The 16281-nt window shown below is 43.0% G+C and overlaps 1 protein-coding gene across 17 annotated transcripts in view; it reads left to right on the plus strand.

Moving 5' to 3' along the window:
- Positions 1–13285, plus strand: part of LOC413569 (tyrosine-protein phosphatase Lar) — a 202672-nt gene extending 189387 nt beyond the window's left edge. For 11 of the 17 annotated variants that reach the window (XM_026445046.1, XM_026445056.1, XM_026445045.1 and 8 more), the window contains 8 exons: positions 5086–5094; positions 7402–7541; positions 7599–7819; positions 7893–8059; positions 8125–9485; positions 9543–9769; positions 9848–11654; positions 11771–13285. In XM_026445046.1, the coding sequence (XP_026300831.1) occupies positions 5086–5094; positions 7402–7541; positions 7599–7819; positions 7893–8059; positions 8125–9485; positions 9543–9769; positions 9848–11654; positions 11771–11839 (4001 nt within the window). In that variant the 3' untranslated portion in view covers positions 11840–13285. The remainder of the gene's footprint in view (positions 1–5085; positions 5095–7401; positions 7542–7598; positions 7820–7892; positions 8060–8124; positions 9486–9542; positions 9770–9847; positions 11655–11770) is intronic. The other 6 variants (XM_026445052.1, XM_026445054.1, XM_026445061.1 and 3 more) reach the window with 3 other exon arrangements.
- Positions 13286–16281: the final 2996 nt, after the last annotated feature.

A 16281-nucleotide genomic window follows, 5' to 3' on the forward strand; every position in this document is an offset into this window, starting at 1 on the left:
GTTTAGAGCATGCCTTCGTTTGTTTATCGATCCCCCTTCGGTCTCATCGATATCCTTTCCCCGCCCGTCATTTTTTCATCCCGAAAAGATCCTTGGAATCCACAACTCGGTAACAAACTCCCTTACTACTGCTACTACTACTACTACTACTATTACTATTACTACTACTACTACTACTCCCCCTTCCGGAGAACCGTCGAGCTGCTGTCGAGTCTGCGATATCGAACCACCACTACCGAAACGTCTCCTATGAATGGCATGCCGATGCACGAAGAAATTTTGCTTTTCGTTTACTCTTTCGAATCTCTCCTTTCCTGTTTTCCCGACTCGATACCCGGGCTCGTAACTCGGCTCGGGTATCGTCCCCTCCCTGCATGATTTTGTACAACAAGATTTTTTAACTTCCTCTCCATCCGACACTCCGCCCGATCTCGAGCGAAAGGAAAAAAAGGGGATGAAATCGATGATGAGAGGAAAGAGATCGAGGTGATATTCCCTCTCTCGTTCTCTTTTCCATCCCTTCCTCTCTCTTCCCCTCAGAGTTGAATGGAGGGGAGCGCGTGGCGCGTGGTCGAACTACACTCGCTCTTTTGTCTTTGAGAAATAATCGAAGATCCGGCGAAAATCGGAATCATTTGTCGCGAGGAGGGGGGAAGCGGCGCGATTGTCGCGAACGTTGAATCTCTAACGACGTTCCCTCCAACCTTTTACGCTCGAGCTCCACGTTTACGGACCGATCTCCTTTCTCTCTCTCTCTATCTTTCTTTCTCTATCTCTTTCGTTTTACCACTTCTCCAGTTTTTCCCACTTCCTCCCACGCATTGTCCCGTTTACGGATCCTCGTCACCACCATCACCATCGCAACCACCACCACCACCACCACCATCGCCTCTCGCAACAGCAGACTCGGCAAAGCGAGGCGGAACGATAAAAAGCACTGCTGAAAGCACCCTGCCGTGTAAGCTCGCACATTATCAAAGCACAAAAGTTCTTCACCACGTCGTGTATACGTATACTCGTTCGTTTATTGTTATTGTCGCCGCTAGTACCGCCACTACCAATATAATTATAATTGTATCGTCCCACCAACGTGTTATCGGTATATATATTATATACACAATTTGATATATATATATATATATATCTGTATATATAATATATATATTTGATTATCGTCTTTACGAGTGTATGCACGGGGCACCACGGGTAAAAAGGTATTATTTTTCATGCGGGCACGGTTTTATCTCGCACCCACCACGCACGCATGTAAAGTCGCACACGCGTGTCATGCACGAAAAAAAAGAAAATAAAAATAAAGCAGGAGGAGGAGGAGGAGGTGTTGGAGGAGGAGGAAGAGGAGGATGAGGAGGAGGAGGAAGTGGTGTCGGAGATGGTGTTACGTACGTACGTATCTACGCACGATGCTACGCGCACGCAGACGCGTCCCCGCGTCTCGCTAGCTGTGCACTACCACCACCACCACTGTCACCACTACTACCGCTATCACCACCGTTCAAAACGCAAAAGCTTCGCTTCGCCCAAACCAGCCGACAGCCAAAAAGCACAGCCGCGTGCACTCGGCCACGTATATGTATATAGAGGGGGGAGGGGGTGGCGTGTGTATACGTACGTACGCACCTATTCGAGACCGATTCGTGCGTGGACAAGCGCGGGCGACTCTATGCGCACCCCCCCGTCGTATATATAGCAATATCTGAGCGATATGTTAGGTATATTATATAGTATATTCGCCGTGTTCGAAACAGCACCGTATCTCGCAGCGCACCCTTTATCATTATCGCTATATATATATATATATCCACGTGTTTCTATATATATATAAATATCAATTGTCACACTCGATTGCGATATATCGTGTCGAGCACCTGCACTGAGAGCACCCTTGATCGACGAGCACCCACTCACCGAGAGTTCGACTTCGCTTGCTAACTACTGATCAACTGCGCGCCTTCTCCACGTGATCTCGATGTCTATCGTCTCGACGCGGCGATCTCACCGTCGCTTAATCCTCCGTTAATAATGATAACGATGCTTATGATTAATTTGTGATAGAATCGGAAATGATGATGATGATGGTGTCGAGTTGACGTCGGGTCAGTGCGCGCGTGAATGCGTGAACGAGTGTGTCCAAGAGTATATATACAGGATGCGAGAGTAAGATAAATAAATACGGGAAACGTGTCGCGAGAGGAAAGGAAAGGACGAGGAAAAGAAAAGTTGTTGCGGGTGTTGTTGTCGGAGAAGGATATATCCGGGAAATAATCTAAACGTTGATTCGGTGGTGATTAGCAACGCGTAAAAGCTCGATGGAAGGAAGGGAAAATCACCGTTGTTGTCCGTATCGCGGAGGAAGACGTTCAGAAAATTGAAACATTTGAATACCAATATCCAATTTAATCTTTCCGATTGAACGTTGGCCCGTTCGAGGCAACGATCCAAGAGCTCGTCGCATTCTCGAGCAAACAGTTTCGTCGATCCCGATCTCGATCGTCGATCAACGACGATCCGCAATCTATAATATACATACGCACGAGTTTATTATATATCGTGAAATTTCTTACACTCACCGAGCTCGTTGGAATGATACATGATCGTTATATTACACCAAACCTTTTCTCTATTCTTTATATACTGTCTATACGTGCACCTTCGTTCTTTGCATGCGATTCACCGACCTACTTTTTTTTTTTTTTCTTTCCATCTTCTGCCTCTTTGTAATTTAACTTATCGTATCTTTGATATATTGATAATTACGTATTTTATTCTAAATTCATACACGCACATATGCACATACATAAACACAGACGCACATACATAGACACTTATATATATTATTATTATTATTATTATTATATATATATTACGCATTCCGCAATATTTTTAATATATCGATATGACCTTCACGTCTTCTCCTCTAAGTATATAGAAAGAATATATATATTTTTTTTTTCATTCGTGTGCGTGTATGTCTATATGCGTGTGTGAATGCGTGCGTGCGTGCGTGCGTGCGTTTGCGTGTGTATGCACGCGCCTTTAATGTGTTCGCCTGAATTCGCGGGTCGTCGGTTCGAATCCGACGTTTCTCTTTTTTTTTTATATACCGGTCTCGAAGAAATCGAGCGATTAACGAACAGGATCCTCCGTTTCCGATAAAGAAACGAAACCCCTCTATAACCCCCCCCCCCCTCCTCGATCGCTCCTATCGTTTCCTCCTCCGGCGAACGCATGCTGCCTGCCCCCCTCCCTCCCTCTTCTTTCTGCTTTCCTTCGATTCGGTAGATGCGCGCCGATAAAACCAACAACCGAGAAACCGAGCGGAAATCCGATTAGCCGGCGTATCCCGATTTTCCTCGACCGGTCTAAAAAACTGCGCGCTCCGTTTCACGCGCTCCTCGTAATTACGCGTATATTTTGCGAAGAATCTCCCCGATTTTTGCGTGGGTGGATGCTGCTAATAAAATGGAAGGGAATAGAAGGGGGACGAAGAATAATTTTTTACCGTTTACTTGCGAAAACGAAACAAAAATGACGCCCGCCGCGCCCCCCAGCCCCTTCTCTCTTCTCTCTCTCTCTTCACTCTCTCTTTCTCCCTGCCCCCTCCCCCCGTCTCTCTCGCGAAAAATCTCCCCGAAATATATATATATATATATATATATATATATACGATAATACAAATTTTTTATCGAGCTAACGTTTTTTGCGGGTGACTTTTTGGAGTTGCAGAAGCAAAGTAATTTTTTCCTCCGAAAACATTCCACCTTACCGACTACGTATATTCCCTTATCTATTCTATATATATATATATATATATATATATATACATACGTACGTACCGTACCGCGAATTTTTTTCGGTTCGCAAATTGAGACGAGTCACACTTTTTTCCCTTTTTTTCTATCTCTCTCTCTCGCTCTCCTCACGATTTTAGATATACACGGATAGCGGTTCATACGTACCCTCGTACCATACACGATTCCAACCATTTCTTCTTACTTATGGTTTTTTCTTTCTAGCTTTCTTTTTAGTAGACATTTTTATCATAGGTCTTCCCTCTCTCGATGCCTCGTGCCGCGAGGGAAAGAGGACGCGTACGCGTACGGGAACGCGAAAGTAAAGTTTTCTTCGTTTCCTTTCTTCCTCGTGGTCGTGGTCGTGGTCGTATTTCCGCCTTCGTTCCAATTCGGATAAGGGGGAGGGACGTACGAAAGGAGAAAAATTGCGGGAATCTTTCTCTCGACGGCAGGAGGCAGGTGGACATGAGCCTTTATTAGTTATATTTCATATTTGGAGTAGTGATTGCGCATGCCTAAAAGACAAGAAAAAAAAAAAAGATAAAAATAAAAAATGAAAAAAAAAAAAAAAAAGATATTCTCACATCTCCCGCCTCTCTGCGACCAACTGCAACCGAGGACCGAAGCGATATTTTTCTATTTAACGATCGATTCGAAAGAGAACTTTGTCCACCGATGTTGCTCTACAGAGCGATAAAAAATATTACGGATAGAGCAGAGGGTGCGATTGGAATCGAGCGCGTGGGAGGGAGGGAACGAAAGAGTGAATGCGCGTGTGCGTGTTTCACTAGATAAACAGACGAAAAATTCATACCTTTCTCTCTCTCTCTCTCTTTCTCTCTTTTTCTATCTCTATTCTCTCTCTCTCTCTCTTTCTTTTTCTATCTCTACTCTCTCTCTTTCTTTTTCTATCTACTCTCTCTCTTTCTCTTTCTCTTTCTTTTTCTATCTCTATTCTCTTTCTCTTTCTCTTTTTCTTTCTATCTCTACTCTCTTTCTCTTTCTCTTTCTATCTCTACTCTCTTTCTCTTTCTATTTCTACTTTCTCTTTCTGTCTCTATCTTTCTATCTTTCTCTTAATCAGAGCAAGAAAAAAAAAAAGAATAGCTGTAAAAGAGGTCATGTTGACGTTGATAATAATCAGTAGTATGCTACCCACTGATATGCCTAAATATATTAAATATTTAATTAATTCTACTCAATATACGTGAGAAATTGACACGAATTTTTACGAGATTTTTTTCCCACTTTTTTGGCGACTTTTGGGGCGCAGCTGTAAAAAGTGAGTATCCCTTAGCTCGTCTCGAATTGTGCCATGATTTTTCTACTTCTTTATATTTGATCATTTTCTTTGTCTCTCTTTCTCTCTGTCTCTCTTTCTTTCTCTCTCTCTCTCTCTTTTTTTATTCTATATATCTCTATCTATCTATCTATCTATCTATATATACGTATATTACCAATATTGTTTTTTCTCTCTCTTCCTTTTCTCAGCTCTTTCGCATAGCGTTTTTGTTTTTTCTCTGCGAGAGACTATTTTGAAGATGTTTTTCTTGTTTTTCTTTTTTTTTTTTTGCTGCGATTGGCAAGCAAATACAATTGAAATGGAAAAAAAAAAAAACGTCTGAAAATTAAACGTCTGCGATTGCGCGCTCGCCAAATTTGTTTTTTGCGTTACGTAGCAATTTTACGAGCGTATTTAACTCACGATTACACTGTAACTACTGCAAAAACATAAACGGATAGAGCAAATATAATATATATATAATTGAACGATCGAAGGAAAACTTGTTCCGCATACCGAAACTGTGCAACGTTTCGTACATGGCTTTTCTTTGTCGTATCTTCCTTGAGCAACGCATTTTTATTTTGCCATACTTGAGTAGAGGCTGCACTTATCGTACAAACCTAGATTTACATAGACTTTCCTTTCTTTTCTCCTGTAAGTCTTTTTTATTTTCTTTTTTTTTTATTTTCTTTTTCTTTTTTTCCTTTCTTTACTCTTTTATTTATTTTTCTGTAATGCCGATATTAAAATAAAGTTTCCAAATATACCGGATACTGGATTGTCCATGACCACGCATATTGTACACGAATTATGATCCGCGTGAAAAAAGATCGTCGCTGTCGTCGTATTTCGACGAAACGGAGTTGGGAATGGGGAAGGGGGAAAAAAAAAAAAGAAAGAAAAAAAATCCATCGAAATAATTAAATAATCGATAAGTAGAAAAGAGGAGGGGTTAGAAGAAGAGGAAGAAGGAAAAGAAGAAGATGAAACGAATTGTTCGATGCAACGAATTAACGAAAGGGTTTATCGATGTGGATATCTGTAAATTCGCGTAATACGTTTTGTCCATATCCTTGCACGTTTATCGAAAAAACACGATTGCACGATTTTGCTGGCACAGTTTTCATCCACACCCGGCACCAAAACGTTCGTAGATCGCACATGTGTACATAGCCGTATATATATACGTATGTATACGAAACTACTTGGTTTCGTTCGTCATGGACTCTCCAATATTGCTGTATGTAGCATTATCGACCAACGTAACCACGCGCTTGCATCTCGATGACGTATTTATACGCGCGTATTCGTACATTCGCGTTCTCAAATCGAATGCAGAATAAAAACATACATTATTGGTATTCAAATGGAGGATTATCGTGCCGTAGGGACGTAGAGCATGAGGTACCGCGTACCTCGTAATATTGTTTGTACGTCGTTTTGTTCGTGTGCGATTGGTGGCATGTACATATTTTCCATTTTACTTTTTCTTTACTCTTTCTCTCTCTCACACACGAAACACACGAACAAACACTCTTTCGCGCGCACACAACACATAAACACACAAACACACAAACACATTATATATATCTATATATATCTCTAACTCTATCTGTTTCTATTTCTCTTTTTATCATTCTTATTCTCTTTCTCTTTTTCTTCTTCTTCCATTTATTTTTTTATCGTTCATTTACGTATCTCCCTTCTGTTTTTCGTTTTTTCGTCGCTGCGTTTTCGTACGATTTCATTTCTCGCACGATTTTTCGATCGCTGTATTTCGACGCTTTCGTTTTTTTTTTTTCCCTTTTTTTCTTTTTCGCTACTTTTGCTCCTCTCCCTTTCTTTCGTTATTACACGGACGACGAACGAACGTTTCGCAACGAACCGATTAAACAGCAGACAAAGTATCTATTACGTTATATTACGTTTCCGCAGTAAAGATATCCATCCAGTTTGCGTTATCTATTCGTTTCGAGAAAATATCGCATGCACTTTTACTTTCATCCCTGTATACTTGTGTTTCGTAGCCGCTTCTTCTATTCAGACAGATCCATCCCCGCATAAGTATAATAATCGCGTTCGTTTCTTTTTTAATTTGTCGGTCTTGTTTATTCGTTTATTTATTCATTTATTTATTTATATTTTTTTTTCCAGGTTTTTCTGTCATATCGTTTAATTCCCCTGCCCCCTCTTTCTCAGTGTGACCGTGACGATTGCGTGCGTGAGCGTGCGATTGCGAGCGCGTGTGTGACACGGATGCTTGGCGCTTTCAAGCGCACGAATTAACCGTTGATTGCGTTCCAGTGCCGGGTGATCCTCAAGACGTGAAAGTGACGCCGATCAATTCGACGGCGATACACGTCGAGTGGAAACCGCCAAAGTCGAAGGAGCAGAACGGCGTGATCAGAGGTTACCACATACACGTGCAAGAAGTGAGGGAAGAGGTGAGGTCGGATCGATTCTCGTCCGCGAGCGAGGCGGACGGATGGATGGATGGATAGATGTTTTCGTACGTTTTCCAGGGGAAGGATCTGTTGAACGAGCCGATACGACGCGACGTGCACGAAGGCGTGCTGGAAGTGAACATTACGGGGTTGCAACCCGACACCAGATACTCGGTCCAAGTGGCCGCTCTGACGAGAAAGGGAGACGGCGACCGCTCGCCCCCGGTTCACGTGAGAACTCCCGGAGGTGTGCCCAACAGGCCTCACGTTAACGTAAAGTACGCTCTCTTCTTTCTTCCTTCTTCGTATCCTTCGCATCCGAAACCCCCCTCGAATCTGATCGATTTCCAGAGTTCTGTCCCGAGATCCCGAGGTGCTGGAGCTCGAGTGGTCGCAACCCACGCAAACGTACGGCGATCTGTTGGGGTACAGGATAAGGTACGGGATTAAGAATCAGACGTTGAAGGAGGAATTTATACAAGACGTTCATCAACACGCGTATAAAATCACCGATCTCGGTAAGTTTCCATCCCGTCGGATCCTCGATCCTCGGATTTCCATCGCCCGATTTTTCGCTGCGCAGGGGAGAGGGGCGTGGATTACGAGTTCAGAGTGGCGGGGCAGAACGCGATCGGGTTCGGGCAGGAGACGGTGCGATACTGGTTCAGCCCGGAGGGATTACCGACCGGCGCCCCGACCAATCTATCCTACTTCTTCCAAACGCCGGACACGGTGTGCGTTACGTGGGACATGCCTCTCCGGGAGCACAGGAACGGTCAGATAATCGGTTACGACGTGCAATTCAACAAGAAGAACGACCACTCGACCACGATTAACCGGAACACGACGAGGACGAGGGCGGTTTTCACGAATTTGGAGGAGAACACCGAGTACGTGTTCCACGTGATCGCGCGGACGTCGAGGGGGAGCGGGCCCATCTCCGAGAAGATCACCATAGTGACGGAGAAGGACATGGGGCGGGCGCCGATGTCCGTGAAGGCGGTGGCCACGTCGGACACGAGCGTGGAGGTCTGGTGGGAGCCGGTCCCCAACCGCGGCAAGATCCTCGGCTACCAGATATTCTACACGACGACCGCGGTCGAGGATCTGGACGAGTGGAAGCAAAAGACGATCGGGCTCACCGAGTCCGCGGATCTGGTCAACCTGGAGAAGTTCACCCAGTACGCGATCACGGTGGCAGCCAGGTACAAGACAGGGCTGGGAAGGCTGAGCGAGAAGGTGACGGTGAAGGTGAAGCCGGAGGACGTCCCCCTGGACCTGAGGGCGCCCGACTCGTCCACCCACTCGATGACCCTCTCGTGGAAACCGCCTATAAGGTTGAACCCGATGAACTACAAAGTGTCGTTCGACGCGGTGAAAGAGTTCGTCGACTCGCAGGGGATCACGCAAACGCAGATCGTGCCCCGCAGGCAGATCCTGCTCGACCCTACGGTGACCACGACCACGATAAACGAGTTGCAGCCGTTCACCACGTACAACGTGAACGTGAGCGCGGTGCCGCGGGACGGCCAGTACAGGCCGCCCGCCAAAATTACCATCACCACGCAAATGGCCGCCCCTAAGCCGATGGTCAAGCCCGATTTCTACGGGGTGGTGAACGGCGAGGAGATCCAGGTGATACTGCCCCAGGCGTCCGAGGAGTACGGCCCGATCTCCCACTATTACCTGATCGTAGTGCCCGAGGACAAGTCGACGGCCGACAAGCAGCCCGACGAGCTCACCGAGGACATGATCGCTGGCAAGGGGGCCAAGCAGGAGAGGGAGAACGCCCCGTACATCGCGGCCAAATTTCCTCACAGGGACATCCCGTACACGTTCCATCTAGGCAGCGGGGACATATACGACGGTTACGAGAACCGTAGACTCGAGAAGAACAAACGGTACAGGATCTTCGTTCGTGCCGTGGTCGACACGCCGAGAAAGGTGAGTAACGGATCGATCGATGCGATCTTGCGTCTTAACTTATTCCTTTTCTCCCAGCACTTGTACACCTCGTCGCCCTTCTCCGAATACTTGTCCCTCGATATGAGGGAAGTGCCGCCCGGCGAGCCACCTCGACGCCCCAATCCCAACACACCGGTCGACGGGAATCCGGAAGTGTCGGTGAAGACGAGCGGCCAGGAGCCGGGGATGGTGTGGGTGGTCGGGCCCATAATTGCAGCCTTAATGGTCAGCGTGTTCCTCGTCCTTCTTTTCGTCATTAAAAAGTGAGTATGCTTTATATGATTGATACAAGTTGGATGCATTTATATACCAAGAGATTCGAACGCGATTCTTCCGTTTAGACGAAGGCAGCCGTGCAAAACGCCGGATCAGGCGGCCGTCACTCGGCCCCTGATACCCGCGGACATCAGCTCGAACCACGCCCCGTCCGATCCGGTCGAGATGCGGCGTTTAAATTTCCAAACGCCGGGCATGGTGTCCCATCCGCCGATCCCGATCACCGAGCTGGGCAATCACATCGAGCGGCTGAAAGCGAACGACAATCTGAAGTTCAGCCAGGAGTACGAGTCGATCGAGCCCGGCCAACAATTCACCTGGGACCACTCGAACATGGAGGTGAACGCGTCGAAGAATCGTTACGCGAACGTGATCGCGTACGACCACTCGAGGGTGATCCTCCAAACGATCGACGGGATGTCGGGCACGGATTACATAAACGCCAATTACTGCGACGGGTATAGGAAGCAGAACGCGTACGTGGCCACCCAAGGCCCCCTCCAGGAAACGTTCGGCGACTTCTGGAGGATGTGTTGGGAGTTGAGGTCGAGCACGATCGTGATGATGACGAAACTGGAGGAGAGGACGAGGATAAAGTGCGACCAGTATTGGCCGGGCAGGGGATCCGAAACTTACGGCCTGATGACGGTCACCATCACCGACGTTCAAGAGCTCGCCACCTACTGCATCCGCACGTTCCAAATATCCCGGGCGGGCTACTCCGAGAGGCGGGAGATCAAGCAGTTGCAGTTCACCGCCTGGCCGGACCACGGCGTGCCCGAGCATCCAGCGCCGTTCTTGCAGTTCTTGCGCAGGGTCAGGTCGTTGAACCCGCCCGACAGCGGCCCCCTGATCGTGCACTGCAGCGCGGGGGTCGGGCGGACCGGTTGCTTCATAGTGATCGACTCGATGCTCGAGAGGATCAAACACGAGAAGATGATCGACATTTACGGCCACGTGACTTGTTTGCGCGCCCAGCGGAACTACATGGTCCAGACCGAGGACCAGTACATATTCATACACGACGCGCTCTACGAGGCCGTGATCTGCGGCAACACCGAGGTACCTGCCAGAAACTTGCACTCCCACATTCAGAAGTTGATGCAGCCCGAGATCGAGAGCATCACGGGCATGGAGTTGGAGTTCAAGAAATTGTCCAACATCAAGGTGGACTCGTCCCGCTTCATCTCGGCCAACCTGCCCTGCAACAAGCACAAAAATCGCCTGGTCCACATCCTGCCGTACGAGTGCACCAGAGTTTGCCTGCAACCGCAGCGGAACATCGAGGGATCGGATTACATAAACGCGAGCCTGATCGACGGGTATCGATACCGAGGCGCCTACATAGCCACTCAGGGTCCCCTTTGCGACACGACCGACGACTTTTGGCGCATGCTCTGGGAGCACAACTCCACCATAGTCGTCATGTTGACGAAGCTGAAGGAGATGGGGAGGGAGAAGTGCCATCAATACTGGCCGTCCGACAGATCGATCCGTTACCAATGCTTCGTCGTCGACCCGATCGCCGAGTACAACATGCCCCAGTACATCCTGCGAGAGTTCAAAGTGACGGACGCGCGGGACGGGGCAAGCCGCACCGTGAGACAGTTCCAGTTCATCGACTGGCCCGAGCAGGGCGTTCCAAAGTCCGGGGACGGGTTCATCGACTTCATCGGCCAGGTGCACAAGACGAAGGAGCAGTTCGGCCAGGACGGGCCCATCACCGTGCATTGCAGCGCTGGCGTCGGCAGAACGGGCGTTTTCATCACGCTCAGCATCGTGTTGGAGCGCATGCAGTACGAGGGGGTGGTCGATATTTTCCAAACAGTGAGAATATTGCGCACGCAACGACCAGCCATGGTTCAAACCGAGGTCTGTCTCCTATATTGTACCTCATGATCCGATTTCTAACAATTTTCCATCCTCTAAAAAACCACTTTACTCTATTTTGTGTATGTATATATTATATGTCTATATTATTTTCGCAGGACCAATATCAATTCTGTTATCGCGCCAGTTTGGAATACTTGGGTTCTTTCGATCATTACGCCAACTGACAACCCGATACTCGCGAGGAAAGGGAATCGACGAGGGACAGAAGAGATCGGCGGGAAAGGAGCGAGAGAGACGGCGAACGGGCAAAAGTGCGCCGCGTTTAATTGACGATCGATTACACTTGAGAGAGAAAAAAAAAAAAGTAAATGTAAGTTTGTAAGTATGTAAAAGCCTGTACCCATGTTCCCACGGGCAAAAAACGTACTATAAAAACGTAGTACCTTCCAATGACAAATACAGTAGAAAGGCGATAAATTATTAATCTGTCGAGCAACTAACAACGTAGTAACCAAATATCTTATAGTCAATGGTGTCGCAACAATCTCGAGATACGCGGAAACGTTTCGCTTTTTATCGTGGCGCGATATCGTGCTACACCGATTTCCATTTCCAAAATTCCCAAATAAGAAAAAAAAAAAAGAAAAAAAAAAAGAAAAAAAAGAGAAAGCCGTTTATGGATTACGAATCAAACATTTGTACGAGAACAATCATATATTTGTAGAGATAATCCTCGCAAACGAATTATTTTAACACCGATTTTATTATGGTTCGAAAAAATGGAAATAACACGCACTCGCAAATTTAACTTACATACGTAAGTACTTATCCGTATACACCGTGGTTACGCATAAGTTAAATATTCTCGAATCGATGAAGAAATCGAAGAAAAATCGGACGAAGAATTTGATTGAAAAAGAAAAAGAAAAAGAAAAAGAAAAATTCAAATGGAAAACATGATCGTGATTGAAAGTTCGATCGATTAAAACATATCCAAACTCGAGGAGATTTCGAAAGATAATTTGCGACTTTATTCGCATCTCGCGCGAGATCCCTCGAAAACGACTTTTTTGCTTTTAAACGAAGACTAACGACTAAGAATAATAAGCGAGAAACAAACTGACGAGCATTATTATTATTTTACGATCGCGTGTTTTACTCCCGATCACCGTATTTCGTTCTACGTGGAAAAACAGTTGAAAACAGTTTCTTTCGGAGAAGAGAACAGTGCTTCCATATTACTTGGGAATGAAATTTTTAAAAAGGGATTAAACTCCGTTAAGCAACCGCGAAGGCGTATTAACGCGTTCGATCGAGAAAGAAAAAAAAAAAGAAAAAAGAAAAAGCTGAGAGGAAAGCATGCGTGGCACGTTCCAAAAGTACTTATGGATGCGACACATCGAGACATATCGAGAAATCTCGGCGAAGGGAATGGCGAAAATATCGGGTATATAAACGGGGGAAAGATAAATTTCTCACAGAGACGTAAATTTCCGCTGAGCTACGAGAAAATTACCATACTGCCAAATCGACAATTATTCATGCTGAATCCATTACGCACGATAGGGATCTTCTCATTACCTATTATAATTTTTAAGTAATAATTGTAAGGCGATTGTTCTAAGGTTAGTTCGTAAGCGATGCCATTAGAAGAAAAAAAAAAAAGGGGGAAAAAAAAAAAAAATCTATATATATATATAAAATGCGAGTGTATCGGATGAAGGAAGTGTGAAAGGAAATGAAAGGAAACGGTGCCTATATATTCAATTAAAAATGCACAAAGATATTGTGCAGGTTTCTACGCGAACTAATTTAATTAAACTAGAAAGCACTGTATGTCGGATTTGCGTATCCATTGCATTCCATCGAGCCCTCGATACCCCTTGTGTACAAATCTCCACTTTAGGCTTCTCTATTCGCCTATTTTTCTTTACAGTTTCTCCGGCTGTTGCGCCAATTTTCCAAAAATTGTTCTTAACTCGATTCTCGAAACCGAGAACGATATACTATCTACTTCTACTAAATCCTGAAATTACGCTCGTTTCTGATATGAAAAAAAAACAAAGAATCGCGTTGCGTTGTTGTAAAAATCTAAGAAGAGTCAACGAAACTTCGTATACACGTGTACATGTACATCATTGGATCATCATCCCCACGGCACGGGCAACGCGCCAAATCAATGCCAAAAACAGTTGTTAATTGTGCAATCGTGATCGATCCTATGCTTCGTAATCCTTTTTCACAACGATACGAATTTTCGAGATATATATACATAAATATATATATATATATACTATTTGCGATTCAAAGATTTACAAATGAATAGTCTATGAGGACAATAAACATGTGTTTGTTTATATATACTTTCTATATTTCGAAATTTCTCACGATATCTTTCAGCGTAGAAATCGTTCTGTCGCTGTTCGATAATGGTAGAGCAAAAAAAAATTCTATCTATATAAAAATATAGAATACATGTGTGTGTGTTTGCACGAATAATAATACGAAATAATAATATCTCATAGGAACGAATGAGACCTCTTTTCGTTTTTGGCATTTTTTTGGCTTCAATCCTGTTTCTCTATACGACACGATACGATACGATAATTTCTGGAACTTGTTGTTGGGTTGCATATTAAAATTTAACAAAGAGCGAAACAAAAAAAAGCAACAATAAATGAAAAAAGAAAAAGGAAAAAGAACGAGGAAAGAAAAGAAAATCATTACAATATATATATATTTGCATTTGCATTCGATTATTTAGATAAATTTTCAATTTGAAAAATTTCATAACGAGTTTAATCGAATATTCAACGTATTATGTTATTAAAAGTGGTTCTCGAGGGTCAGGAATTGTGACTAATGTGTACATAAATGCACCGTTTGTCATTAATTAACATTATATAAATATAAATATAAATATAACTATAAATATGAATATAAATATAAATATACATAAGTGAAATGATAAATAATATATACATAGATATATATTATAAATATCATGATTGAAGAGAGTACGCATTTAAAAAAGAAAAAAAAAAAAAGCTGTGGATATTTTCTAGACTGTCAAGATCAACTTTTCTTTTTTCCTCATCGTTATTACACTTTTCAATTTTTTTTCTCAACGCACCTTTTGATACTGTTTTTATCATATATTGTTATAATTTTTTTTTCGCGCAACTTTAACTCGCTTAATTGTCTTTTTTTTATATATATATATACATATACATATATACATATATGTACGACATTTACATTGAAGACTAATTATTAATCTATTATTATTTCGAAACATGCGTTTTAATCGTATCTCATCTCGTTTTTATTTGACGTTGTAAGACTGAAGGCCATTGCGTCTCTTAATATATTATCGTGTACGTGTATTTTTCGGTACTTTTAAAAGTACTTAAACCACCTCGGTCGATCTTTTCGAAAGATTATATAATACTATATTTAATCTTAGTATCTCTCTCTCTCTCTCATTGTCCGTTGAAATTTCGAGATTTCACCGACATTGTTCCGTTTTTCTTTTGCAGGCGTTTCAACTTATACCACGCATCCATACTGACACATTTTCTTTTCTAACTTTTTTTTTTTTCTGCTTCAAAATGTATCGATCAAATTTCGTTCCTTTTCGATATTGATATTCGATTATTGGCCTTTGGTACGAGCATAAAAATTACACTCGAAATAATTTTATTTTTATAATTATTTTTTTACACTAGACTACATTCATACTACATGTGTACATTATTACATTTCTTCGTCCTCTTTTTTTCTTCACCTTTTTCCTCCCTCTTCCCCTCCCTTCTCATTTTAATATCTTATATAATTCGCGATATCGTGTTTCTACTCGGAATATGAATTCGTTGTTGCTAACGTTTGACAATGAAGAGACACGAAACGACTGTTATTCAGTAAATCAAATCAACATTAAGCAAGCAATTCTTCGAATAATTTCAATCTCTCGAATAAAAATTTTGCCATTGTTAAAAACTACGATTAATATAGAAACTTATTGATGAAATCAACTTGTTACTTAGTACTTGGTACGAAATTCATCGCTGAAAAGTCTGAGAGAAATTAAAAGTATGGGAAAAAAAAAAAAGAAAAAAAAGAAATAGGCATATTTCCTCGAACGGCAACAATAAACAAACTGTAAGAACTAACTATTTGTACAAAGTTAAAAGAGGGAAAAAAAAAAAAGAAAAAAGAAAAGAAAAGAAAAAGGAGAACAACAATTTTAGTTCAAATAATTCTATTCATGGAATAAGCGAAAATAAACTTTGATAGCTTTGATACAATAATTTTAATAATCATTGGATGGAGTTGTTATTCTTCGATTAAATCTTTAATTGCATACACACACAAGTACATGTATGGAAAAAATTAAAAAAAAATAAATAAATAAATAAATAAATAAAAAAAGAAAAAAAAGAAAGAGAGAAGAAATATAATTCTGCACAAAAATGCAGTTTTCGCCAAGTCGGTCGACAACTTCGCGTTCAAAGTTCCAGACTAAAATACAATATGTTACGGGAAACGAAAAGTTAAATGATTGTATAAACATATTACTAGTTATAAGTTAGTAGCATTAAATTGTATTCGATGAATTTACCGATTCAAAAAAAGTCCACGATATTCATATATTTATAAGATAACG

This window comes from Apis mellifera, linkage group LG14 (genome assembly GCF_003254395.2).
Source record: "Apis mellifera strain DH4 linkage group LG14, Amel_HAv3.1, whole genome shotgun sequence".
Classification (NCBI taxonomy): domain Eukaryota; kingdom Metazoa; phylum Arthropoda; class Insecta; order Hymenoptera; family Apidae; genus Apis; species Apis mellifera.